At 43.1% G+C, this 26854-nt stretch overlaps 1 protein-coding gene across 2 annotated transcripts in view; it reads left to right on the top strand.

Annotated features, from left to right (window-relative positions):
- Positions 1–3815, top strand: part of PGGT1B (protein geranylgeranyltransferase type I subunit beta) — a 53684-nt gene extending 49869 nt beyond the window's left edge. For both annotated transcript variants that reach the window (XM_027606851.2, XM_027606853.2), the window contains exon 9: positions 2407–3815. In XM_027606851.2, the coding sequence (XP_027462652.1) occupies positions 2407–2588 (182 nt within the window). In that variant the 3' untranslated portion in view covers positions 2589–3815. The remainder of the gene's footprint in view (positions 1–2406) is intronic.
- Positions 3816–26854: the final 23039 nt, after the last annotated feature.

The raw sequence follows: 26854 nt of genomic DNA, 5'->3' as shown, positions 1-26854 counted from the left end.
TTTTGGTATGTGTAACCATAGCTATAAATATGTTAGAGCAGTACCTCAAGAAAACTGAGAATTGTCTTAATGACATTATTTTTCATCAGAGCTTGTACTATTTTAACAAATATACATTTTAACAAATGAGAATAGGGAAATGACAATATCTTGGAAAGCATGTCTGGCGTAAACATAACTTGAAATACATTTGGAGTATTTACAGTAGATTTTTTTTTAAGATTTATTTATTTGCCTTAGTGAGCAAGTGTGAATGGGGGGAGGGCAGAGGGAGAGAATCTTCAAGCAGACTCCCCACTGAGTGTGGAGCTCACTAGGGGCTTGATCTCACAACCCCTGAGACTATGACCTGAGCCAAAATCAAGAGTCGGATGCTTAACCAACTGAGCCACCCAGGCGCCCCAGAATAGATTTTTTTTTTTTTTTAATTCTTGAAGGTTTTTTCTAGCACTTAGTTGCTAACTTTAATATTTGTGTAAATACTTGGATGTAATACTTTTTACAGATACGGTAAAATGTCTTCAGAACCTGTAAACTGCAGAGCATAGAAAATCTGTGTATCATAAATTGAATTTATGTGGAAAGACCTGTTTCGTAGGGCCTTTGGGAAAATCATTTTTTAAGAGTCTTTAAAATTAGCATGTTCTTAGTTCTAGTTAATTTAGTAGCAGATTTGACACAGAGCAATTTTATACACATTTACAGAAGAAACTTATGAAACTAATGAACTTTTATTATGAAGAAACTGTATATTTCAGCATTTGATATGCTTGAATATACCTACAGATAAGTTTTTTAAAAAAAGCTTTGAGGGCGCCTGGGTGGCTCAGTCGTTGAGCATCTGCCTTCGGCTCAGGTCATGGTCCCAGGGTCCTGGGATCGAGCCCCACATCGGGCTCCCTGCTCCGCGGGAAGCCTGCTTCTCCCTCTTCCACTCCCCCTGCTCGTGTTCCCTCTCTCGCTGTGTCTCTCTCTGTCAAATAAATAAATAAAAAATCTTTAATAAATAAATAAATGAAGCTTTGAGGTTTGAAACAATTAAGTTCTGGTTCATTGGCTTTTACAAAAAGCTTTTTGAGAAAAGTTTTATTTTTACATTACGTGGAAAGTAGAAGATCCTATTTTATGTTATCCTGGATGGATTTTATTTCTCCTTCATTTGCATTTTTTCCTAGAAAAGTTTCCTTATTTCTAGTCAATAAAATATGATGTTGCTTTGTGCCTTCTGTAATTTTAGAATAACTAAAAGGAAAATTTCGTAGTACAGGGGAAATCAAATTTATTTTTTGTGGTCTGAAAATGAGAGAAAAGTGAGCCAGAAGAAACGTAAGCATTCTCTTGAGAAGACATGAAAGGAGATTGACATGGGCCTCCACTAGTGAGATAACATTTTCAGAAATAATCTTGAGTAAGCACAATTATCTGTCCCTCCGTTTTGAAAAGTAGATGATACTCATGTAAGTAAAACTTTCTAATACTTCTGACAAAGTTTGAGTCGGTAAGGTGTTCTGAACTTCAGTAGCTCTTGAGGCCATAAATGATGGCCAGTACAAAAATAGGAAAAATGCCTGATGGCTACAAAATCTGTTTTTTTGTAGTATGCCCCTAACTGCAGAGCTCTGAGCTCTTCAGAGTCCGTATAAGGCTGTCCAGCAGGCAACAGCCATGTGATTCCTGTGGCCACTGGAATGGAAGAGGGTCGCTGCCCCCAGAAGACGGGAAATATTAGTGAGGCCAGTATAGAAGAAAGGTTATGTTATTTATAACCACAGAGAATGTGAGTTTGTTTTCACTGTCAGGTCAGACATTTTTTGGATGATTGACATTCCCCTAAATAGGAAAACTAAATTTGGTACAGCATTCCACAGCGGATTATTCTGTTCAGGCATCTTTCACTGAACACAGTACTGAGGTCGTATTGGTTATGGCAATGTCAGAGGTAAAACTTAGTGGGGAGGGGTATTGCTACTTAGAATCAGAGGTTTATTTTCGTTTTTCAGGAAAATATTTCCTTTTATGATACAGAGCTAAAGCCCCTTATTTCGGTATTCTGTAGGAAGCAAAGGGGAAACCCCCTAAGTGAGAGGTCTTATATTACTGCTACTCTACTTTGTTTTTTTAATCACAGAGGATGTTGGGAGTGTCACCTTTTCATTTGATAACTGTTTTCCTTTGTTAATGATATTTTTTTTCGATAAAATATCTGATTTTGATCATCTGGTTTTTTTTTTAATTGGTGTTTTGACAAAGACTTTGAGAAAGTACATGTTTCAAAACCTGTATTGAACATTTTTCTAAATTTAATTTTAATGTGCTGGACTAATAGATATGTAGCTATAGTACTTTGCAGCATGTACGAACAAGAATGCCTGTCATGATAAAAAAAAAAAAATACCTTGTTTTCAGATGCTTTGCATGCATACTTTGGGATCTGTGGCCTGTCACTAATGGAGGAAAGTGGAATTTGTAAAGTTCATCCTGCCCTGAATGTAAGCACACGGACTTCTGAACGCCTTCGAGATCTCCATCAGAGCTGGAAAACCAAGGACTCTAAACAGTGCCCAGAGAATGTGCACATCTCCACATGACTGACTTCACTTAGGTTGGGAGGGTGGGGGGATTTGTAGCACAACTGTAGCTCAAGGTTAAAAGCCATGTATGACCAATGTGCTCTTTTTTTAAGAGGTAGTCTCACAATCAAATCTCGTGCCGATGTCACTTTGGAATATGGTCTTGAGCCAGGAACCTTTGTACTGGGTTTCAAGAAAATCTTTGTTGAAGTCTGAACCACAGTGGACTCTGTTGTGGTTCTTAAATGTTTATACTGTATTTCTAAGAAGTTCTTTGAGGCAAATTAACTATATGTATGTAGGTTATATTTTTAAAAAACTCTACAAATTGTATCATACTGTAAAATGGACGCAAATCTTCAAAACAAGTTTACGGTTCACATAGCAATGATAATCCTTGGGTGAACACTTAGTGATCATTTAAAAAGCTTGATAGCTGATGGTAGGAAATTGCTTTAATGAATTAAGTATTTAGGATTCTTCTTTGAAAACAGATGATTCCATAATTTTTAAAAAGAATGACTTACTTTGTCTTATTAAGTGTGCCAGTTAAACTTATGAGGCCTACATAAATGAAATTAACTTCATAGCAAGGATGAATAGGCTTAACTAATACAGTAATTTTCTAAAGGGACATTGATCTAAGAAGATTATTATGTAACTGAGGGAAAAATAATTTAACTGTATGTGATTGTGAATGAGAAAGTTTTGTGCTGTGTGGGTCACTTATTTAGATGTTGTGAGGGTGAATAACAGTTGTGTTTGATTTTAATTTCATTAGTTGCTTTTTCTCTCTGGGGAGAAAGTAGTCATCTAGAAGGAAAGACGTTGAGTGCTTTGGTTTATTTTTTTGAAATATGTGATACTGTAAATTGTACTTTTATAAGGGAGTTATTTTTAGCTATTGGTTTGTTTTTTTTTTTAGTTTGTTTCCTCCAGTGTGTTAGTGGTTCTGATTTCAAAATGACAATTTTCTAATTTTTTCGAAGCAAATAAGTAAAACTCAGTAAAAAACCAGAACCACTGAAGTAAATTTACTGGTGCAGCTCCATACATGGTCATTTATATTTTTATACTTTCAGGTAAGTGGAAGGGAGATGTTCTGTTTAGTTGTTAAAGACTGGGGTGTCGCTTTTGTTCTTCTTGTTTTGTTCATTCTGTGAACTAGCTAATTGTAAAGGAAATAGTGTAAAAACTCATCTTCATTAGTAACCAATTTATCAATAAATCACATCCATCACTATTGTTGGAATGATGTTCAAAGATGTGAGACAAGTACTGAAATGGAGAAGAAAATCTCTTCACTGAAGGAGATAGGTGAAAGTTAAAGTCTTGGTGATAATAAATGTTGAATTATTCTACACCTATCAGTATAAAAAATTACTAGTATTTCTGTTTAGGAATTATATTTAAATTTTAATTTCTTTCCTAAATTTGAGGAGAAAATGCCCTTAAGTAATGGTCCTTCCAAAGGGAAATCTGGTATGTGCTTAGAGAAATGATTCATTTGTTGTTGGCATCCTTAGTTTTAAAACTCCGCTTGCCCAGGTCAACTTTATTATTTTTTTTAATTAGAAATAAAATCCGTTTTCTGGTTGTGGGGGAAAATATAAGCTTAAAAGCAGATGTTATCTTTCAACGAGTTATTTTAGTTGCTTCTATTTAAATCCTGGCAAATTAAGACATCCCTATCTCAAACTAAGTCACTTCCTAGACATCGGGAGGTAAAATAGCATATATGAAATGGCTTTAGAGCTGTTACAAAAAACCCAGATTGTCTTTCCTGAACTGCCACTAGCAGTTAGAAGGTAAGAAAGTTAGTAATAATAGTAACCGTATCCGTAAGTGGAAGAGAAGTCCAAGTTTAAAAGTATTTCATAAAACTATTAAGAAATATTTCCTAACTCCTTGTATAAGTTAATGGCATAAGATTATAAATTACAATATGATTCTAAACAGTACACGTGTGAGGGCCCTTTTTGTGAAATCTTGTGGCCCAGTGAGTGTTCACCTTCCATCGTGATGTGCTCACCAAAACACACAGGCCAGGGACCTGCAGAGAGACGACTCTTGTTTCTAAACAGTTATTTACAAGAGCAGTATTTATTAAATAAACTAAATTATAAGTAATATTTCACATACTTATTCTTTGGCAGTGGTATTATAATGAGCAGGGAAGTAGGAAGTCCAAAATCTCAAATAACTCTGTGTTCTGCCCCTACCCTCATTATGGTATTTTTCAGAACTTAGTAGGAGAAGCTTTTTTTTTTGATCATCTGCCTGAAAACAAGATTAATCAGGTCATACAACACAGTTCAGTGTATTCATCATCTACAGTGTTTTTAGATTTGACCTGTAATATGTATACATTTTTATCAGATCTTTAAATAGTTAATATTTCATTTCATTTCACATAGAGGTTTTGCTTACAGTGGTCCAGAGTTTGGAAACGGTCGGACCTGCTAGTATTTGAGAGTCTGTTAAGTAAGGAGGTGCTCTGGAGTCTCATGACTTGAGTTTAAATCCCAGGTCTGCAAGTTCAGCACTGTAATCTTGGACCCTGACTTCCCCATCCATAAAATCAGGGAGGGAGGGCTAACTCCTGAGGTTATCCAAGGATGAAATGAGATAATGCATATAAAGCTTTTGACATAGTACCTGAAATACAGTAAATTCCTAATTATAATTTCTGTCCTAACCATCATAAAACGATTGTTATTAAAATCTCTCTTCCGTAATAGAGACCCCACAGGGGTTAAGCTCGGGGACGATGATGGCAATAGTGTACTTTCTGAACCTTCCAGAAAGAATACAGAGTAACCAGGGTAGCCCCAGACCCTGTTTCTACAAATCGAGATGACCGTTGTCCTCATGAACTTCAAAGTGCAAGTAAGGAAGGACAGACCACTGGCTGACATGGTTTCAGCATCTGTGGGGACGGGGAGAGCAGGCAGCTGTGTTTCTGACAGCCCCCCATTTCTCAGCCGACTGGCAGGGGGCCAGTCAACAGAAGCTGGAACTGTGCAGGCTTTGACAGGTTCCATTTGCAGGGGAGCATCACAGGAGTGTACCAAGGTCTGACCAGTGTGCCAGCGTAGTCTGGACCCAGTGCTGTGTGTGTCTCAGAGCTGATGAGACAGAGCCTAGCGCTGAGGAGAAACTGCTAGAATTAGGATTCCAGCTTGACAGGTATGGTAGGGCAAAGAGAGGAGAAAGTCCGGGTAGATGCTGGGAAGGAAGGTCAACAGTGATGTCCTGTCAACCACTGTCAAAATGAAAATGGAGCTTTAGGGCAGTGGAGCTAAGAAAAGTCATCGTAGGGGGCGCCTGGGTGGCTCAGTTGGTTAAGCGACTGCCTTCGGCTCAGGTCATGATCCTGGAGTCCCAGGATCGAGTCCCGCATCGGGCTCCCTGCTCGGCAGGGAGTCTGCTTCTCCCTCTGACCCTATCCCCTCTGATGTGCGCTCTCTCTCTCTCATTCTCTCTCTCTCAAATAAATAAATAAATAATCTTAAAAAAAAAAAAAAAGAAAGAAAAGTCATCGTAGAACACGCCCCTCCTAAAAAAGTACAGGAAAACTCTCTTCCAAAGAAAGAAACAAAACAAAACTGTGAGAAGGATTACAATCAAATCTCACTGAGAAGTTAGAAGAATTATTATTTTTTTTTTTAAGATTTTATATATTTGACAGAAAGAGACACAGCGAGGGAGGGAACACAAGCAGGGGGAGTGGGAGAGGGAGAAGCAGGCTTCCCGCGGAGCAGTGAGCCAGACGCGGGGCTCGATCCCAGGACGATGGGATCATGACCTGAGCCGAAGGCAGACGCCCAACAACTGAGCCACCCAGGCGCCCCAGAAGTTAGAAGAATTAAAAGAAGCAAGCCAGGGCGCCTGGGTGGCTCAGATGGTTAAGCATCTGCCTTGGGCTCAGGTCGTGATCCCAGGGTCCTGGGATCGAGTCCCGCATCGGGCTCCCTGCTCCTTGGGAGCCTGCTTCTCCCTCTGCTTCTCTCTCATCTCTCTCTCTCTCTCTCTCTCTCTCTCCCCGCCTCCCCTTCTCTCTCACTGTCTCTCGTGAATAAATAAATAAAATCTTTAAAAAAAAATAAAAGAAGCAAGCCAGCATCCCCAAAGATCGTGAGAGCACAGCAGAAAGATACTACCACAAGACTGATGAAGGCCTCAGTATTTTTTTAAAAAACAGTTATGACAGGAAATTTATAGTATTTAGAACTGTATCATTAAAAATGGGAGAAGCTGAAAATTATACAACCAAGCCTTAAAAACTGGAGGAAAAAAGCAAACCAGAAGAAAACAGAAGGAAGGAATTCGTAAAAAGGGAGAGAGGGAGGGAACTTAAATACACAAGCTACCGGCGAACCCCTTCCAAGGAAAAAGGGAGGACGCAGAAATACACATTGAAATGACAACGGGAGAAATAACCACAAAACAGGAAATTTTTCAAAATTCTAAGACTTCCATAATTAGAAAAATAGTTCAGAAATATGCAGATTGCCAGGATTTACCCTCATAGACACAGAAATTTAGAACAAACCAATTACCATAGAAGAAACTAATAAAGGACTTCTTACACAAAAAAGTGTCAGGCCTTGATGATTTCAAGGGATTTCTGCTAAACCTTTAAGATTAAATAATCCCGATGTTGATACAATTCCAGAAGCTAGAAAGAGAATCCTGAACATCAAAGTGCCAAAAAAAATTTTTTTAAGACTTCTGAATTGATTTTATAAAGTGAATACATTAGCGTTTCCAAAACTGGACAAAAGAGCATACCAAAGAGAAAATTATAGACCACTCACAAATATCAATGCAAAAACCTTAACAGTGTATTAGCAAACACTCCAACAGCACTTTAAAAAGGTAATAAATTGTGACAAAGTTGGGTTTATTATAAGAATGCAAGGATAATTCAATAGTTGACAATCCATCATATTAAAAGAGTTAAGGAGAAACTCATTCCATTTTTCAGAAAAGGCATTTGATGGAATTGAGCATTCAGTTCATGCTGAATGTACTCGGAAAACAGAGACATTCACACTGTACCTCTGCCCAAACGCCAGCATCTCAATGTCAAAACAAAAGAGGCTTTCCACAAAGTGAAACAAGACATGCCTCTATCCCTCTCTACCACTTAACGTTGGGTTGGTTTTAGCCAATGCAGTTTGACAAAACAAAGCCATGTGCATTTCATGGACAGGGGGAGGTTATTTGCAGATACGCATTTATATCTGGAAAACCCAAAGAAATTTGTTGAAAAACTATAGGAATTTACTAAAGTAGCAATTACAAATATACATTCAAATACCATACTTGGATATAAGTATCAGCACTCCCCAGACGTAAAAGAGTGTACATAACTCTGATTCCATTTAAATGAAGTTCAAAACAAGCAAACTTTATAGGTGTCAAAAATCAGCATCCCATTTCAGTCACTACCCGTTCCACAAAGGTAAGCACTATCATGACTAAATCACCAACGGTTTTGTCTGTTTTTAAACTTTATATAAGTGGAATCATAAACAGTATTTTTCATCTGGCTTCTTTAGCTCAACAAGCCCGGGAAGAGTACAAGGCAGCTTCTATGGTGCTGGTTACATAGGTGCATTCATTTTAAGACTACTTATCAAGCTGTATACTTAACGATTTGTGCACTTTATGTATAATTACAATTCAATAAAAATGTTTACTAAAAAGGATAAAAGACTTTATGTAAATACACAAACCTAGGTAGAAGGTGCCGTTGAAGAGAAGACCCCTTTCGTGATTACAAAAGAAACTTACGTGTAAACCTTTTTTAAAGTTTATTTTCAATCTCTACGCCCAACGTGGGGCTCAAACTCACGAACCCGAGGTCAGTAGTCACACGTTCTCCCGACTGAGCCAGCCAGGTGCCCCTATGAGGAAAACTAAAAAATACACTTTTGATCGAAAATTAGACTTTAGGGCGCCTGGATGGCTCAGTTGGTTAAGCGACTGCCTTCAGCTCAGGTCATGATCCTGGAGTCCTGGGATCGAGTCCCGCATTGGGCTCCCTGCTCGGCGGGGAGTCTGCTCCCTCTGACCCTCCCCCTTCTCATGTGCTCTCTCTCTCTCTCTCTCTCTCATTCTGTCTCAAATAAATAAAATCTTAAAAAAAAAGAAAATTAGACTTTAACAATTTAAAAAGATGTATCCTATTCTTAAGACTCAACATGAAAACATGTTTTTCTCCCAATAAAAATGATCATGTTTGCTTCTGTTTGAGAGAACATCCTAGAAAAGCTATGGAAACTGAAAAAAAAGAGAGGGACTAGCCCTACCAGACATTAAAACACACTCTTATTAAATCCTCCATAATTAGAAGTTTGGTATTGGCACATGAATTAGGCAGGACCGTGGAGAATTTCCAGGAATAGACCCAATGGTAGTCATATTGTAAAAGCGTCTCAACTCAGTGAGAAGAACTTTTTTCTTTTTATTTTTTTAAAGATTTTATGTTTAAGTAATCTCTACACCCAATGTGGGGCTCAAACCCAAAACCCCAAGATCAAGAGTTGCATGCTCTACCCACTAAGCCAGCCGGGCACCCCGAGAAGGTAAACTTTTAAAATAAATCGTATGGGAATGACCAGTGATTGATTAGTTGGATATCTACATATATTGTTAAAGAATTTATAGCTTCTTTAATTTCTAACCTTTTTTTTCTTTGTTACAATGAACATTTATTCTTTTAATTTAAAAAATACGAAAAACAGTGATAGTCCTCACCCCACCCCACCCCCATCCTATAATTCCTGAAGTTAATAATCACCACTGTTGTATAAATCCTCAATCCTTTCATCTCTCTCCATACACATGTATGTTTATGTATCTGTATATTTAAACACTGGTCATTCCAACACTACATATATACTTACAGAGTTACATATGGGTCGACATATAAACATGAGATATTATGTATTAGGTATTGCAACTTATTTCCATTCAGTGATATGAATGTCTTTCAATATCCATACTTTGTTTTCAACGGTGGTGTAATAGTAGTAGTATTAGTATTATTAGCATTATGTTGCATAAATGTATCATGATTAGTATCTTATTTCTCACAATTACAAAAATATTGTTGCAAGATCCTTGAAAATGTATCCTCGCCTACTTGGGTGACTCTTGAAGCTAAATTTATGGATGTGGAATGGCTGGGGCAGAGTATGCACATTTTAAATTCTGATAGCTTTTCCGAAAAAGACGTGTGATTCGAAGATTGTGCTGGGACATGCTTCTACCTTGACACTGAGATTTTAAATATCAGGAAATAATCTTCCGATAATAAAATACCTCTTTGTAATTCAGAACTGTGGCATTGGAGAAGACCTTAGTGGCTTCATTCCTCACCCTCATTTTACAAACTATAAATCTGAGGCCCGAGATGAAAGATCTCATGCAAGATCATATACGTACCATATTCTTAGATAGGAATGTATCTATATACATATCCTATATCCACATATAAATAGAGACATGTAAGACAGAGATAGATGTAGTTTCTAACATACATAAAGTTTGTGGCAGAGCTTTCCATCTGTAGGACAGGGATTCTGCTCCCCGCCCCCAGCACGTGGCATTCCTTTGCCCGAGGTATGCGTCCTCTTGCCCATTGTCACATTTTTCCAGATGTTCAGTTCTAATAACTTTTCACTGAGACTCCCAAGGCTTTGACCAAGGGTTGCCATTAAAAGTGTACGTGGGATTCCCTGAACTGATACGAGGCACTGCCTGCCGTTCTACACCATTGACGAAGCTGGATGATGGGTGCACGGGGCCTCTTCATAGTTCGCTCACAACCTACTGTGAGTCCCTAAACATTTCAAAAAGTTTTTAAAAGCGTCTGTGGGAACACGAAAGGCATGTAAAATTCACTAGAGGAACTCCAAGCCCCTTTTGTTTTCCTGTAAACCAGATGTGCAAGCCAGCAGTTTGGTAGGGCTTTATTATGAAGTCCCTGAGGAGTGAAAGAAAATCACTAAAGGAATCAATTTGATAAAGTACAGAAGTCACTCACTCAAATGTTAATGGATTTTCATCTTGCATGTGAATTTCAGCAGTTGACTTCCACACGAGAATATCCACAAGCGATATTCTGCTACAGAGTATCTTCCTTTCTGCTACAGAACATACTGTAGAAAATTATTCAGTGGTTAAATTATAGAGACATGCATAGAAGAATCATTCAGGTAAGGGCGCCTGGGTGGCTCAGTTGGTTGGGCGACTGCCTTCGGCTCAGGTCATGATCCTGGAGTCCCGGGATCGAGTCCCGCATCGGGCTCCCTGCTCAGCAGGGAGTCTGCTTCTCCCTCTGACCCTCCCCCCTCTCATGTGCTCTCTCTCTCTCTCTCTCTCTCGCTCTCTCTCTCTCTCTCGCTCTCTCATTCTCGCTCTCTCAAATAAATAAATAAAATCTAAAAAAAAAAAGAATCATTCAGGTAATACCTTTTACTTTTATGACTCTTGGTACTGATTTTAATATTTCTCATTCAGGGACATCTGATTATTTCCAACTTACAAGTGTTGCTGTGAACATCATATATGTTTTCCTGTGGGATTTCTAGCAGGCAATTTCTGGATTAAAGGATGTGTACTTAAAAAGTATTGGTAGTTGCCAGGTTGTGGCACCAAAAAAAAAAAAAAATAGTATTGGTAGTTACTATTAAATTGGATCCAAAAAGAGGGTAGCCATTCATAATAAGCTCACCAAGAGGAGATTGGAATACCTCTTCCTCATATCCTCTGGAACACTGGATATTATCAGTATTAAAGTTTTCCCATTCTGCATACAAAAAAAAATTGGCGTTCCCTTGTTGATAAACAACACGTGTAGTCAACAAGCCCTGCCAAGTCTGGGGGAGGTTGATTTGTGCTGTATCAGTCAAGGCTAATTGTTTCATGTCTTTGAGAGTGAAATCAGAATAATGTTTCTCCGTTAACGTAGGCTTTTAGCAATAGCTTTCAAAGTGTGTGGCCTGCAGACAGGAGCACTGGCATCATCTAGGAACTTGTAGAAATGCAAATCCTCTGGTCCCACTTGAGACCTACAGCATCAGAAGGGGGGTGGGGTGGGGGGGAGTGGCCATCTCTGTTTTAACAAGCCCTCTGAGTGGTTCTGCTGCGCTGTCAAGTTTGAGAACCAGTCACTGATGTAGAAGCAGCAGCTTGGGCAGGAGAAGCAAATGAGAACCCCATAAGTAATGGCAAATATAATTTTTAAAAGACAGGTTTTGGTTTTGGTTTTTCATTGAAGTAATCTCTACAGTCAATGCGGGGCTCAAACTCACGACCCCGAGATCAAGAGTCGCATGCTCCTCTGACTGAGCCCCCCAGGTGCCCCTAAAAAAGATAGGGGTTTGAGTCGACAGTAAGCTCAGCATGTTTCAACAATGTGATCTTCATTCCCAGCCCCAAAAGTTGATACTGTCTTTGTGTGTAGTGGTAGGGTTGCACATGCAGTCAATGCTCAGATGTGCAAAGAAAACATGCATTTTCTCAAACGGACCCGGGCTTCATTTGCCGGTAACTTTGGCTCTCGGGGTAGGGCAGGCCCAGGGGTGGGGCCGTTTAAATTCGTCAACTGACCGTTTCAGTGTTGGCCGGCATCAGTGGCCGCTTCTTCCGCTCCCTGCTGTCCCTGATGTGTGTGCCTCCTGGCGGTTGATGGGGTCTCTCTTGCAGGTTGCTGCTCTGATCTAGTCCCTCACCTGGTACCCACTGAGCGTCTGCCGGTCTGATGTGTCCATTCCAGGTGGGTTACTGCCCTTTGCCTCTGATGACACTGTCCCAGCACCAGGGCCTCTTTGCTCTTAGGCCAGTCCTAGATCTGTATGCCCAAATCTCTGTCTCCATTTGGTATTATCCAGCTACCTCCCCTCCCACTTCCGTGCTGGACGTGGAGCTAAGCTAAGTATGTTTCTTCTAGGACTCAGCCTCTTGGGGGCTATGCCTAGACAAGCAGGTCACAAGGCCACCCCATTACCCCATGTGTGAATATCTAAGAGTTATGTTTTCCTGTGGGATTTCTAGTTCCAGCAGGCAATTTCTGGATTAAAGGATGTGTACTTAAAAAGTATTGGTACATGCCAGGTTGCGGCACCAAAAAAAAAAAAAAAATAGTATTGGTAGTTACTATGAAATTAGATCCAAAAAGAGGGTAGCCATTCATAATAAGCTCACCAGAGGAGATTGGAATACCTCTTCCTCATATCCTCTGGAACACTGGATATTATCAGTATTAAAGTTTTCCCATTCTGCATACGAAAAAAATTAGCGTCAAACTCGAAAAGGATGATGGGTCTTCCTGGTTGACAAATACACATAATGACAGATTTGGAAAAACAGGTCATACAAATAACTGTGAATAACACAAATCCATAATTAACTTCATTTTCCACCCTAGGCCACGATCTGGCAGTGGCGGTTGCTGGCCTGGAACAGAGTGCACCGCATGCAAAGCTTTCTCCCTGGGGTGCTGGTTGGCCAGTCCTGGCTTTCTGCAACCCCTGGGGAGATCCACAGAATGAGTATCGGCTTTTCTCCTCTTATTTCATCTATTTATTTTTTTAGTAAACTCTGCCCAACATGGGGCTTGAACTCAGAATCTCGAGATCAAGAATTGCACGCTCTCGGGGCGCCTGGGTGGCTCAGTTGGTTAAACCGCTGCCTTCAGCTCAGGCCATGATCCCAGGGTCCTGGGATGGAGCCCCACATCGGGCTCCCTGCTCATGCAGGAAGCCTGCTTCTCCCTCTGCCTGCCGCTCCCCCTGCTTGTGCTCTCTCCCTCTCTCTCGCTCTCTCTGTGTGTCAAATAAATAAATAAAATCTTAAAAAAAAAAAAAAAAAGAATTGCACGCTCTACTTACTAAACCAGCCAGGTGCACCATCTCTCTCTTCTTAGAGGGGGTATAGGGGCAGCTCTTTACCCACCTGCACCCTCTCCATCTGAAGTGCCACACGGCCTGAGTCAGGCCATCTTTGCTCACATGTCCCCAGCCTCCTACCTCACCAACATCACCCTTTCGGGTGCCCTAGAGAAACGTAAGCCTGGAAAGCCGGGCTCAAATTTAGAAATCTTGGCCTCCTCAAGGTTCCTGGCCTGTGTCCAGCCCTCCTCTTCACCCCCTAGGCGCCCTCCCACACCTTGAGAAGCTTCCCTCCATCACATCCTGGACCTGGGGTGTACACCCTGACAAGGACGGTCCAAAAAGGATGCAGGGAAGAAGCCCATGCAGAGCCGGGAAGTGGGTTCAGGCGGGAGCACCAGGATCTCTGGTACCTGGAGCATGGTCTAGGAAGGGGCCTCAGCGATTCCTCATCTTACGGGGAGTGTTGGGATGGGGTGCCCTAAAGTGCGGGGGTGTGGGGGGGTTTGATCTCAGGGCCGTACCCGTGTTCATTCCTGTCGGGACCTTGGGCATCCTGACACCTCCCCTCCTCTGCCCCTGCCTTCTGCCCTTTCTGCATGGTCGCAGGGCCGGGGGTGGGGGGGGGCGGGTCACAGAATTACCCCCTTGGCCTGTGGCGGGGCCTTGCCTTTCTCCGCTTCCCAGGTCGTCTCTGCCACTGACCTGACGTGTTCATTGGGCTTGCAGGAAATCTGGAAAGTCCTCTCCCACGTGACCCAAGCCTGGCTTTAGGATTCTTGTTTTGCTATAACCTCAAAAGCTGCCCCTTTCTTCGCCTTTCTCCCTGCCAAAATACTCTAAACCTTTGGAGGCAAATGAGTGCTTCTGGAGGAACGGGAAATGCCAAGGCAAATACATTAAAATTTTTCAGAGTTGGCTAGAATGAAGGGAGGAGGAGACACCGGTGTGCTCTGAACTTTCAGGACACCACAGTCCGTTCAAGCCGCCACACATTCAAAAGGCCGGAGGTGGGAAGATCAGGTTTTTGGGGGAAGGGTGGGGGGGCAGGGAAAAATAGCCATTTGTCATATTCAGGGGGCTTGAGCTCACAATCTCAAGGCAGGGCCATCAGTAAGCAGGTGAGTCCTGGAGGACTTGCCTGGAAGGAGATTTGCATAACATTTGCAACTCCTTTTATTTATTAGGCATTTATGTCAGGTCACTTTAGAGGGAGCAGGTGAGGATTCAGGAGAGTCTTAACCGCACACCCCTGCTTAGGCACACTCTGGCCCCACCCGTACCGGGCTGCTGCAAACCCGAAGCACACACAACAAATAACACGTGGAATAATGGAATTAATCCAGGGATAGCTATGTGAGAAACCTACAGAACTTGGGGACACGGGAGCCGCAGGAAGCTGCCCCCCGCCCCTGGGAAGCCCCAGTAAGTCCCCTGGTGCTGGAAAAGGGGAGGCTTGGCGGGAAAGCAGGGATGGAGCTCAGGTCCGCAGGCTGGGAGGGCACAGCGAGACCCACTTGCAGACGGCATTCGGGCAGGACAGGGCGGTGTTTAATGCAAAAACAAACACATGCTTGTTTTATTTATTTATTTTATTTCTTAAGATTTATTTATTTGACAGAGCACAAGCAGGGGGAGTGGCAGGCAGAGGGAGAGGGAGAAGCAGACTCTCCACTGAGCTAGGAGCCCGATGCGGGACTCAATCCCAGGACCCTGGGATCATGACCTGAGCCGAAGGCAGTCACTGAACAGACTGAGCCACCCAGGCGCCCCGCACGCTTGTTTTATTAACCCATTTCCCTAAAAAGCAAGCATTTAGATCGCCTGTTCCGAACAAATTGCATTTTCAGAGCAAACAGATTATCCTAATTGGTGAGGGGAAGTTCCATTTATTTCAGAAAAATGCTCAGGTCATACACGGGGGGAGAACGGTGGGGATAAAAAAGAACTCTTTTGCAAACGCTAATGAGGTCTCGGCAACAAGCATCAACGGATACCAAAGCCTTTCGGAAAGAAGTTGATGGAGAGCTTCATGGTGGAAGGCCAGGTGCCTGCACCCGAATCCCTCAGCTTCCAAGAGAACAAATGGACCCCACGTGCCTCTCGATGAAATGCTCTGTGAGGTAAAGAGTATTATCAATGAAGTATCGCTGCCCGCAGAAAGTTGACACTGAATCTTAATCAGTCGGCTAGATCTAACTTCTCACAAGGGAAATGGGAACAAGTGAAATGGTACCACACAGAAGCCATCAGCCATACCCAGAAGGTAGGACATCCGAGAGGCGAGCCTGGTTTCTTCAACAAGTCAAGTAGCATAAAAAATACGGAGGGCCAGGGATAAGGTAGGCAGCTCTAGATTAAAAGAAATGCAAGAGAAAGAAAAGCAAATGCAACAACATGTGGGGTTTTTGGGGGTCCTAATTTGTACAAACTAACTTCTTTTTTTTTTTTTTAAGATTTATTTACTTGAGAGAGAGCGAACACGAGCCGGGGGAGGAGGAGGGGGAGAGGGAGAGAGAGGAACTCCAGCAGACTCCCTGCTTAGCTGGGAGCCTGACTCAGGGCTGGATCTCAGGACCCTGAGATCATGACCTGAGCTGAAATCAAGAGTCAGACGCCTAACTGGCTGAGCCACCCGCGCACCCTGTACAAAGTAACTTTTAAAAGACATTTCTTAGATGGTTAGAGAAATTTGGTGTTATGAACTAGATCTTAGAGAATATTAAAGAATTTTTAATTTCGCTAGTTGTGACAATGGCTTGTTATATAAAAAATTTTCTCTTGGGGCGCCTGGGTGGCTCAGTCATTAAGCGTCTGCCTTCGGCTCAGGTCATGATCCCGGGGTCCTGGGATCGAGCCCCGCATCAGGCTCCCTGCTCAGCAGGAAGTCTGCTTCTCCCTCTCCCACTCCCCCTGCTTGTGTTCCCTCTCTCGCTGTGTCTCTCTCTGTCAAATAAACAAATAAAATCTTTAAAAAAATTTTTTTTCTCTTGTTTTAGAGATATATACTGAATTTGGATTGACAAATTCAGAACTTTGCTTTATTTTTTTTTTAGAGATCTTATTTACTTATTTGAGAGAGAGCATACTCAAGTCGGGGAAAGCACAGAGGGAGAGGGAGAAACAGACTCCCCGCTGAGCAGGGAGCCCAGTGCGGGACTTGATTCGGGACTCGATCCAAGGACCCTGTGATCGTGACCTGAGCCAAAGGCAGATGCTTAACCGACTGAGTCACCCAGGCACCCCCAGAACTTTGCTTTAAAAAAAACTATGGGGGGTGGGGCAGGTGCCTGGGTGGGGCAGTAGGTTGGGTGTCTGACTCTTGTTGGTTTCTGCCCAGGTCTTGATCTCAGGTCTGGGATCAAGTCCTGCGTCGGGTTCCATGCTCAGAGGGGAGTCCACTTGGGTGGGACTCTCTCTCCTTTTGCCGCTCCCTCCCCCGTGTGCTTCTACGTGCTCTCTCTCTCTCAAATAAGTAAATCTTTAAAAAAAGAAAGACTATGGGGCACCTAGGTGGCTCCTTCGGTTGAGCATCTGCCTTAGGCCTCGGATGGTCTCAGGCTTCCTGCTCAGTGGGGAGTCTGCTTCTCCCTCTGCCTCTGCCCCTCCCCCGGTTTGTGCTCTCTCTCTCTCTCTCTTTCTCTCTTTCTCAAATAAGTAAACTCTTAAAAAAAAAAAAAAGAAAGAAAGAAAAAGACTATAGTGGAGTGCACCTGGCTGGCTCAGTTGGTGGAGCATGAAACTCTTGATCTTGGGGTTGTGAGTTTGAGCCCCGTGTTGGGTGTGGAGACTACTTAAAAATAAAATCTTTAAAAAAAAAATTAAAAATAAAAAGACTAGTGGGACTCACCTCCAAAGCTTTTTATTCACAAAACTATAGTAGAGACAAGAATCTTTTTGTGTTTTTAAGCTCTGTGGGCAATTTTGATGAGAAGCCAGTTTTAGGAATCACTACATTAAATAATTCAAAAGGTCCCCTCTAACAAGGAGAGTGTATGGCCTTAAGGTGACCTCAAGCTGGTAAATGCACTGTCTCTTAAAATAGCGGTTGGGAGCCATGGCTTTAGGAGGCTGTTAACGTTTCTAGCAAAAAGATCCGTTTCCTGGAAGGGGCATCAATAGTAGGAAGCCTGGAGATTAAAAAAAAAAAAAAAAAAAAAAATCAGAAGCCCAGAAGCTTTTACTTTTCCACTTCAGGCCTTGCTGGTCTAGGCTATGTCCACCACTGGTAAAGGAAGATGCTGTTATTGAAAACATTTCACAGTGGGGGTTGGCTCTATGATATTTGTCAACAGAAAACATTTCTATTTTATCTCTACATACCTCATAGATGAAACCGGCAAGAGAAGGAAGCATGTCTAAATGTAAGGCCTATTTAATACGTAAATAGACAAATAGAGTTTCAGGAAGCATGGCTCTCAAGCGTCTTACCCACCAGGAGGCGAGGTGATAGGGGACAGCATGACAGAGCTTCAAACCCAAATTATTTCGGCTCCTGTTTTTACAACGGGAACAGACTCACATTACTGTCGAGTCTAGAGTTCATGAAGCTCTCTCCAGTTTATTAAAATGAAATTGTATTTAAGTCATAGAGGATTACAAAAGTGGGTTATAGCCGGTGAGTGTTTAATTGTAGTATTTTTTTTTAAGATTTTATTTATTTATTTAAGAGACAGAGAATGAGAAATAGCACAAGAGGGAAGAGGGTCAGAGGGAGAAGCAGACTCCCTGCCGAGCAGGGAGCCCGATGCGGGACTCGATCCCGGGACTCCAGGATCATGACCCCAGCCGAAGGCAGTCACCTAACCAACTGAGCCACCCAGGCGCCCGTTATAAGAGACACAATAATGCCTCTTCCCTGCTTATAAATATATAATAACATAAAGCAGGTTATCCATTCAATGGTAAGAGCAAAGATGTCTTATCTCTGGGCCGTGCTTCTCCCCAAGGTTCTGTAATAGTGTATTTGGGGGCAGAGAGAGGGTGGTGGGGAAGGGCATCAAGGAAGATGCTTACTTGTGTTAAACACAAATATTTTCCCTCCAGTTCCTTTTTATGTTGTAATATTGTATCTCCTTTCGCTTATGTTTCACTGCTGTCTGAAGAGAGGGCAGAAGGTGTCAGCTGGGGACGGAACTAAAAACAATTCTGACTTATGGGGAATTTGTGATGATTTCAAAGGTTTATTTCCTCACGAACAGACTCCGGATAATGCAGCAGTGTGGGTTCAAAAACAGGAGACATAAGGGCTTTCCTCTGAAACCCACAGAACAGGAAGAGTCTCCAGGAGGAAAGTGAGTGTTCTACCCAAACCAGCCCAGCGAGGGGGTGCTGCGAATGTCATCAAGCTTTCCACACATGCAACACGACTCTGACTTTCTGGGTTTTTTTTGTTTTGTTTTGTTTTAAGAAAAGGTAAGTGATCATATCAGAAAAGTTGTGAGCAGGACAGAAGTCATTGTTGACAAGAAGGCCTCCGGGGTACCTGGCTGGCTCAGTGGGCGGAACATGCAACTCTTGATCTCAGGGTTGTGAGTTCGAGCCCCACGTTGGGGGTAGAGATTACTTAAAAAGAAAATCTTTTTTAAAAAAAAGTTGGGGAAATGCCTGCGTGGCTCAGTTGGTTAAGTGTCCGACTGTTGATTTCAGCTCAGGTCATGATCTCAGGGTCATGAGATCGAGCCCCAGATCGGGCACTGCGCTCAGCATAGAGCCTGGTTGGGATTTTCTCTCTCCCTCTCCCCCTGTTCTCTCTGTCAAATAAATAGAATCCTAAAAACAAAAAAACAAAAAAACAAAAAAAACAGGACCTCCCTCCCATTCCTTTTCTAGAAATGGACCCGCAGATATAACCAACTATGTGTGAATATGTTTATACTCACACACTTTCTTACAACAGTGACCCAAAGGCCAACAGACTCAGCAGAAATTCAAATTGGCATTCATTTGACACAGGTTGGCATTTTCCTATGCTGGATGGATGTCTATTACTGTCATTAGGAGAAATGGCCAAACTAATCATCTCAGTTCTGTTTTGAGGATGGACAAAGAAATGACTTAAGGGCCCCTGAGTGGCTCAGTCGGTTAAGCGACTGCCTTCAGCTCAGGTCATGATCTCAGGGTCCTGGGATCGAGCCCCACATCGGGCTCCCTGCTCAGTGGGGAGTCTGCTTCTCCCTCTGGCCTGCTTGTGTGCTCGCCGTCTCTCTCTCTTTCAAGTAAATAAAATCTTTTTTAAAAAAAGAAAAATGACTTAAGATAACATATAAAGCCATAAATATAATAATGAAACACTAAGAACTGGGAGGTCGCAGAACGCGATTCTGTTTTCAGTCCATCATTCCTTGGCTGCCACCACATAACAGAGTCTTGCCACTTTGAGAGACGGACAGAGGGACAGCGACAGAAACCACCGCAGGCTGGAATGAACTCAGCCCCACCAGCAGAGACGATTAGGAGTTGAGGTTTCAGTCTTCAAACGCTGAATGCTTGAGGAGACAAGGCTGGGGGCCACGCATGTTAACAGACCCTGTCGGTGTCTTTGGGCAACACTGTGGGTTCTTAGCAGAAAGCCAGGTTGTGCCTCTGAGAGCACACACCTGCGTGTCTGAGCCGGCCTTGCTTCCCCCTTTTCTTCCCATCACAGAATGTATGGAAAATACTACTTGTAGCACACCTGCCGTAAACCCAGGACGCAGCTTGTGGGCTCACGGCACAAGCTCCACAGCCTGGAGGCTCTGGTGGCCCAGGTCCCACTGCGCACCCCTCCTCCCAAAGGGCAGAAGGTATCAGAGCTTAGCACACACAAGCAGCCCAGTCCTGCTGCTGGAATCGTAATGATGGGCTCCCTCAGTGAGGCCTTCAGATCACGGGGTTGCAGCCCCAGAGCACCTGGGGCTTGTTAGAAATGGCGACACTCAGACCCATTGAACGTCATTTTATTTATTTTTAAAAAATTTATTCATTTTAGAGAGAGAGTGAGCAAGCAGGGGGAGAGGCAGAGGGAGAGAGAGAGAATCCTGAAGCCGATTCCCTGCTGAGCGTGGAGCCTGATGCAGGGCTCAATGTGGGGCTGGATCCCAGGACCCCGAGATCATGACCTGAACCCAAATCAAAAGTCGGCGGCCCAACTGACTGAGCCACCCAGGTGCCATCGAGTGTCGTTTTATTTTATTTTACTGACTTTCTTCGAGTATCATTTTAAAGGAGCTCCATAAGGGTGCCTTGTGGACACTGAAGTTTGAGAAGTGTTGGTCTACAGGGTAATGTCTAATGGCCTCCTCCTTTGCATGCTACATCAGGCGCTATATAAGGAGAGCTGGGCCCTACCGACCTTCCCAGCCACATCTTTGGTCATTCCACCTCCCCAGCCCAATCACAGTGAAGTGTCTATAGCCCCTGAATGTACTCTGCACTCTCTATTCTTTGCACGGCTGATTCTCTGCCGGGGATGCGTTTTGCCTGCCCTTCTGAACTCTTGCTTACACTTTGCTGTCAGTTTAAAAGTCAGGTGTCACCAGCCCCAGCTGACTGAGGCAGAGCAGGACACCGGCCCCTTATAAAGCCATCCTTCCACCTGGTGTTCCCATGGTCTGACTATGTGACTATTATAGAACACGTCATATCGGACAATAATTTTCTGTTGACTTACCTATTTTTTCAGGCAGACTGCGAGCTCTTGGTGTCAGCAGCTCGGATTTACTCATCTTTGAATTTGTGGGAAGTAACACAGCACATGGTAGGTACGAAAAGTCATGCTTATTGGATCCATCAATCAGGGAATCTTGCTGTCCGTTTCTTCCAGAAAACCATTTCCTCTAAAAGCAATAGCGTCGTGTATGATACGTATAAATCAGCTAAAAATAATTCTCTTTGTATTCCTCTGATTTGCAGCCAGTTTCATAAAATGCAAAATAACATGTAAACCCATTTCTTATCCCTCAGGCCAGATGTAAAATTATGGCCTATCTTTTCAAGACTGAACCTATTTTAACTGTAATAAAGGTTTTGCAAGGAGAAGTTAAATCACATCTAAATAAGTTATAGAAGAAAAACATCTTCTGATATGACCTCTGTCTATTCCATCACTGTTCAGTGCTTATGTTTCTAAAAATGTAAGCCTAGGGGCGCCTGGGTGGCTCAGTCGTTAAGCGTCTGCCTTCGGCTCAGGTCATGATCCCGGGGTTCTGGGATCGAGCGCCACATCGGGCTCCCTGCTCGGCGGGGAGTCTGCTTCTCCCTCTCCCACTCCCCCTGCTTGTGTTCCCTCTCTCGCTGTGTCTCTCTCTGTCAAATAAATAAATAAAATCTTTAAAAAAAATAAATAAATAAAAATAAAAATGTAAGCCTAAATATTGATCACAGTTTCTCTTTCCTTAAAGATACTAAGAAATCTGGGGTGCCTGGGTGGCTGTCGTTAAGTATCATGGCAAGCCTGCCTCTCCCTCCCCCACTTCCCCTGCTTGTGTTCCCTCTCTCGCTGTCTGTCTCTGTCAAATAAATAAATAAAATCTTTAAAACAAAAGATGCTAAGAAATCCTTATGATAGCTGATCTGTATCCGCTTTAAAAATCATATTCTCAAAATAAAACAAAACAAATCATGTTCTCCTATTACATCCTTTTTCTTCCTCAATAATTGTAAACATCTCCACACACATCCTCAGCTGGCCTCTACACACACCACTTTTTTTTTTTTTTTAAAGATTTTATTTATTTGACAGAGCATGAGTCGGGAGAGGAGCAGAGGAAGAGGGAGAAGCAGGCTCCCCACTGAGCAGGGAGCCTGACGCCGGGCTTGATCCAGGACCCTGAGATCATGACCTGAGCTGAAGGCAGACTCTTAGCCAACTGAGCCACCCAGGCGCCCCAAACACATACCAGCCCTCAGGAAACATGGAAAGAGGCAAGTAATTTCAAAATGTATGGAATAAAACTTAGCACAGATGACTGGTGGAGAGCCCCCAGTTTAGGCAACTGCTTCTTTTAATGCAGAGACTTACTATTAAAAAGAAAGAAAAAAAAATCTTTTTTTTCTATACAAGCAAAATGGGCTTGTACAGAGCTTTGACCTGAGGCCGAGAGGCCCAACGAGTAAAGAGAATGAGAGCAGGGAGAGGGAGAAGCAGACTCCCGGCTGAGCAGTGAGCCCAACTCAGGGCTCCATCCCAGGACCCCGGGAGCATGACTGAGCCGAAGGCAGATGCTCAACCGACTGAGCCCCCAGGCGTCCCTGAAATTACCTATTGCTACTATTATTTGCTCTCCAACTGTAGCACAAGGCCCTCGAGCAGGCAACTGAATCTTCCACGGTTTCAGATTTCCGGTGCTTCCAACACATAAGAGGGGCTAGTTCACTTTTGTTGAATAGAATTGTTCACTTTTGTTGAATAGAATTGAATTCCTCCCAGTTTCCCTGCACAGCCTGCAGTGGTCCTAGGAAAGGTAAACAAACAGGGCTCCCCACCCAGCTATGCCCTCGTCCTGGCAACTTTTAGCACGCCCTTCCCTGTGTCAGATCTCATTACTGTACAACACAGGAATCATAAAAGGTGCCACCTGGCTCAGCAGAAACAATAAAAACCAGTGTGTCGTTGTCTGGAAAGTGCCCCAAGCTCTTTAGAGTTGAGAGGGTGTTGGTTCAGGGTTTTTACAATAAGAGGACAGCCCGTCAGCTAGCCCAGGCAAATCTCAGAGAGAACAGGACTTTCGTCTTGCTTTTTTTCAAAAAAAAAAACAAAACAAAAAAAAACAACTTTTTATTTTGGAAGTTTTAGATTTATAGAAAAATTGCAAAGGTAGTACCGAGTTCCCAAATACTCTGCACCCAGTTTCCCCTATTTTTTAAGATTTTATTTTTTTTTAAGATTTATTTATTTATTTTGAGAGAGTGAGAATGAGAGAGAGAGAGTACACGAGAGCAGGGAGGGTTAGAGGGAGAAGCAGGCCCCTCGCCGAACAGGGAGCCCGATGCGGGACTCGATCCCGGGACTCCGGGATCATGACCTGAGCCGAAGGCAGTTGCTTAACCAACTGAGCCACCCAGGCGCCCAAGATTTTATTTTTAACTAATCTCTACACCCACCGTGGGACTTGAACTCGCAGCCCCAAGATGGAGAGTCGCACTCTCTACCGACGGAGGCAGCCAGGCGACCCCAGTTTCCCTATTATTAACATCTGCCATTAGTGTGGTACATTTGCTCCAATTAACTAACCAATATCAGTGCATTATTATTAACTATATTCCGATCTCCTTAAGTTTTACCTGGTGTCCTTTTTTCTGTTCCAGGATCCCACGCAGGACAGCATATTACATTTGGTTATCATGTCTCCTCTCGGTTGGGACAGTTTCCAGACTTCCCTTGTTCTTGATGACTGCAACAGTTTTGAGGAACGCTTGTCAGGTATTTTGCAGAATGTCCCTCAGTTGGCCTGTGTCTAATGTTTTTCTCCATATTAGATGGATTATGGGCTTGGGGAGGCAGATCAGAGAAGAGGACGCATTTTTGTACCTTTCTCCTTTTTAAAAATCCTGGGTCAATCCCCACCCCCACGGCCCATCTTTTCCTCCCACCTGCCCCACCCCCACACAAAGTTGTTATTGCTTTGAGGGTGTCTGTTAGGACCAAGGAAATAAGGGTTTATTCTAGGAAGTATTCCAGGGAGTCATTCTCGCCCAGTCGGATGTCCCTAGCAGGAATGGCTTTCGGAAAACAATTTCTTGTGGAGCAAGGTGGCCTCAGAGCCACAGACCAGAGGCCCTCGTGGGCTTTGGACAGTGAGCTCAGCTGAAGGACCAAGAAAAGGCAAGAAGCCTCTGGCATAGAGAACAGACTTCTTGTGGTTGCCAGGCCTGGAGGAAGACCCTGCCTGATGGATTTTATAATCCTTTGTGAGCAACAAGAGAGTGGAATGCAGAGCGACAAGCGATAAAAAATATGGCCACTGTCAGAGGCACCTGGTCCCAGAACCATCCCCGCTTTCTTGGGAGTGCCCGAGGCCTGAAGGAGAAAGACAGAAGGTGGAGAGGTTATGAATATGACAGATCCCGCATGGTGGTGAAGAGCCTGGGCCCTCTCCTGGCCCTGCGGCTACCTCCCCAGGTCACTTTGGGACAAGTCATCCCACTGTTAGTGTCTCAGGGTGCCCATCTCTGTAGGGAGGACGGAGCAGTGCATGCCTCGTCGAATTCTGCCGTGACCCAGCTGGGTGACGGAATTGATGGGTCGCCAGGGCCGGGAACAGAGGGTCAGGAAAGAATTCTTGAGACATTTGTGGTGCAAAAAGGTGGTTTTATTAAAGCACGGGACAGGCCCTGTGGGCAGAAGGAGCTACACTGGGTTTGTAAGGAGCGATTGATGATATACTTTTAAATTTGGGGGGGGAGGGTGGGGTAGAGATAAAGGAAGTTTCCAAAGGATTTTCATACGTAAAAGAAAACTTGAGCAGGACCCTGGAGGTCAGGTGATTGGCGAGCTAAGGTTGCTTTTTGCCTCTAGCAGAGCATTAGCAAGAAAGCAGTTTTGAACTCCTCGAGGAATATCCTGCCTGTCTCAAGTATTTGTCGATGGGCTGCAAGGTGTTTTTTTTTTTTTTAATATTTTATTTATTTATTAGAGAGCGAGCGAGAGAGAAACAGCACGAGAGGGGAGAGGCTCAGAGGGAGAAGCAGGCTCCCCACCAAGCCGGGAGCCCGATGTGGGACTCGATTCCGGGACCCCAGGATCACGACCTGAGCCGAAGGCAGTCGCTTAACCAACTGAGCCACCCAGGCGCCTGATGGGCTGCAAGTTGTAAGGAAACTTAATTTTATCTACATTTCTTTGGCCTTTGTTCTCCCCATCAGTAATTACTTAAAATAGTGCAAAACCCATAGTGAGCGCTCAATACGTATTAACTCTTACCATTATTATTATATGAAGATCAGAATGAAAATAATCTGGCAGTCATCCTAAAGTTGAAACCCTAAGGCTCAGAAGGCTTCTAAATAAACTAGCTGGGGGAAAAAAAAAATCAGACTTCTGGAAAAGATTCAGGAAGCTGCTCTCTTAAAGAGAAAAAAAAAAACAAAAACGGCTCTACTTACAACCCACCTAGGCACCTGTGGGCAGGGTTAGTGTTTCTCCAGAGCATGACTGAGTTATACTTCCTCATGTCCCCTCCCACATGATTTAAACTTGGAATTATGTTCAGAGGGCAGTTAACCAGGGCTGAGTACACTGCACTGTGTAGGCCATGAAATGGAACAAAGCCAACTGGCCCTCGTTGGAACAGCGAACTTGGATATCAGCCCCTGAGCCAGCAAGCGAATGACCTGCCACCGCAAACAAGCTCCAACCTTCGCTTCATCCCAGAACTCTGGTAAGGATGAGAGGAACTGTGGTTTCTGAAAATCGCTCCGTATCATCTGTAAAGTGCTTTTATTTACTTATTTATTTTGAGTATATAATTTCTTTATTTTTTTTAATTCCAGTGTAATTACTATCATGAATTGGTTCACATTGTTCATTAACAATGTTACATAGTTTCAGGTGTACAATACAGTGATTGGACAGTTCTGTACTCATCACAGTAAGTGTGCTCTTGATGCCCTGCACCTGCTTCCCCCACCCCCCCTTCTGGTAATCACCAGTGTGTTCTCTAGAGTTAAGAGCCTGCTTTTTGTCTCTTTTTCGCTTTGTTCATTCATTTTGTTTCTTAAATTCCACATATGAGTGAAATCATATGGTGTCTTTCTCTGACTTATTTTACTCAGCATTATATTCTCTAGATCCATCCATGTTGTTGCAAATGGCAACATTTCATTGTTTTTATGGATGAGTAATATTCTATTGTGTGTATGTATATATATTTATATATATATCTCCCCTTCTCTATCCATTCTTCTATCAATGGACACTCAGGTTGCTTCCATATTTTGGTTATTGTAAATGATGCTGCCATAAACATGGGGGTGCATATATCCTTTAGATTTAATGTTTTCTTACTCTTTGGGTAAACCCAGTCATGGAATTACTGGATCATATGATAATTCTGTTTTCAACTTTTTGAGGATCCTCCGTACTGTTCTCCAGAGCGGCTGCACCAGTTTGCATTCCCACCAACGGTGTAGGAGGGTTCCCTTTTCTCCACGTTCTCGCCAACACTTGTTGTTTCTTGTGTTTTTGATTTTAGCCATTCTGACAGGTGTGAGGCGATATCCCATTGTGGTTTTGATTTGCCCTTCCCTGATGATGATTGCTGTTGAGTTCTTTTCATGTGTCTGTTGGCCATCTAGATGTTTCTCTGGAGCAATGTCTGTTCATGTCTTCTGCCCATTTCTTAATTGCCTTATTTGTGATTTTTTGGTGTTGCGTTATATAAGTTCTTTATATATTTT

Source organism: Zalophus californianus, chromosome 5 (assembly GCF_009762305.2).
Source record: "Zalophus californianus isolate mZalCal1 chromosome 5, mZalCal1.pri.v2, whole genome shotgun sequence".
In the NCBI taxonomy this organism is placed as follows: Eukaryota; Metazoa; Chordata; class Mammalia; order Carnivora; family Otariidae; genus Zalophus; species Zalophus californianus.
This window is presented reverse-complemented; position numbering and strand designations above follow the sequence as displayed.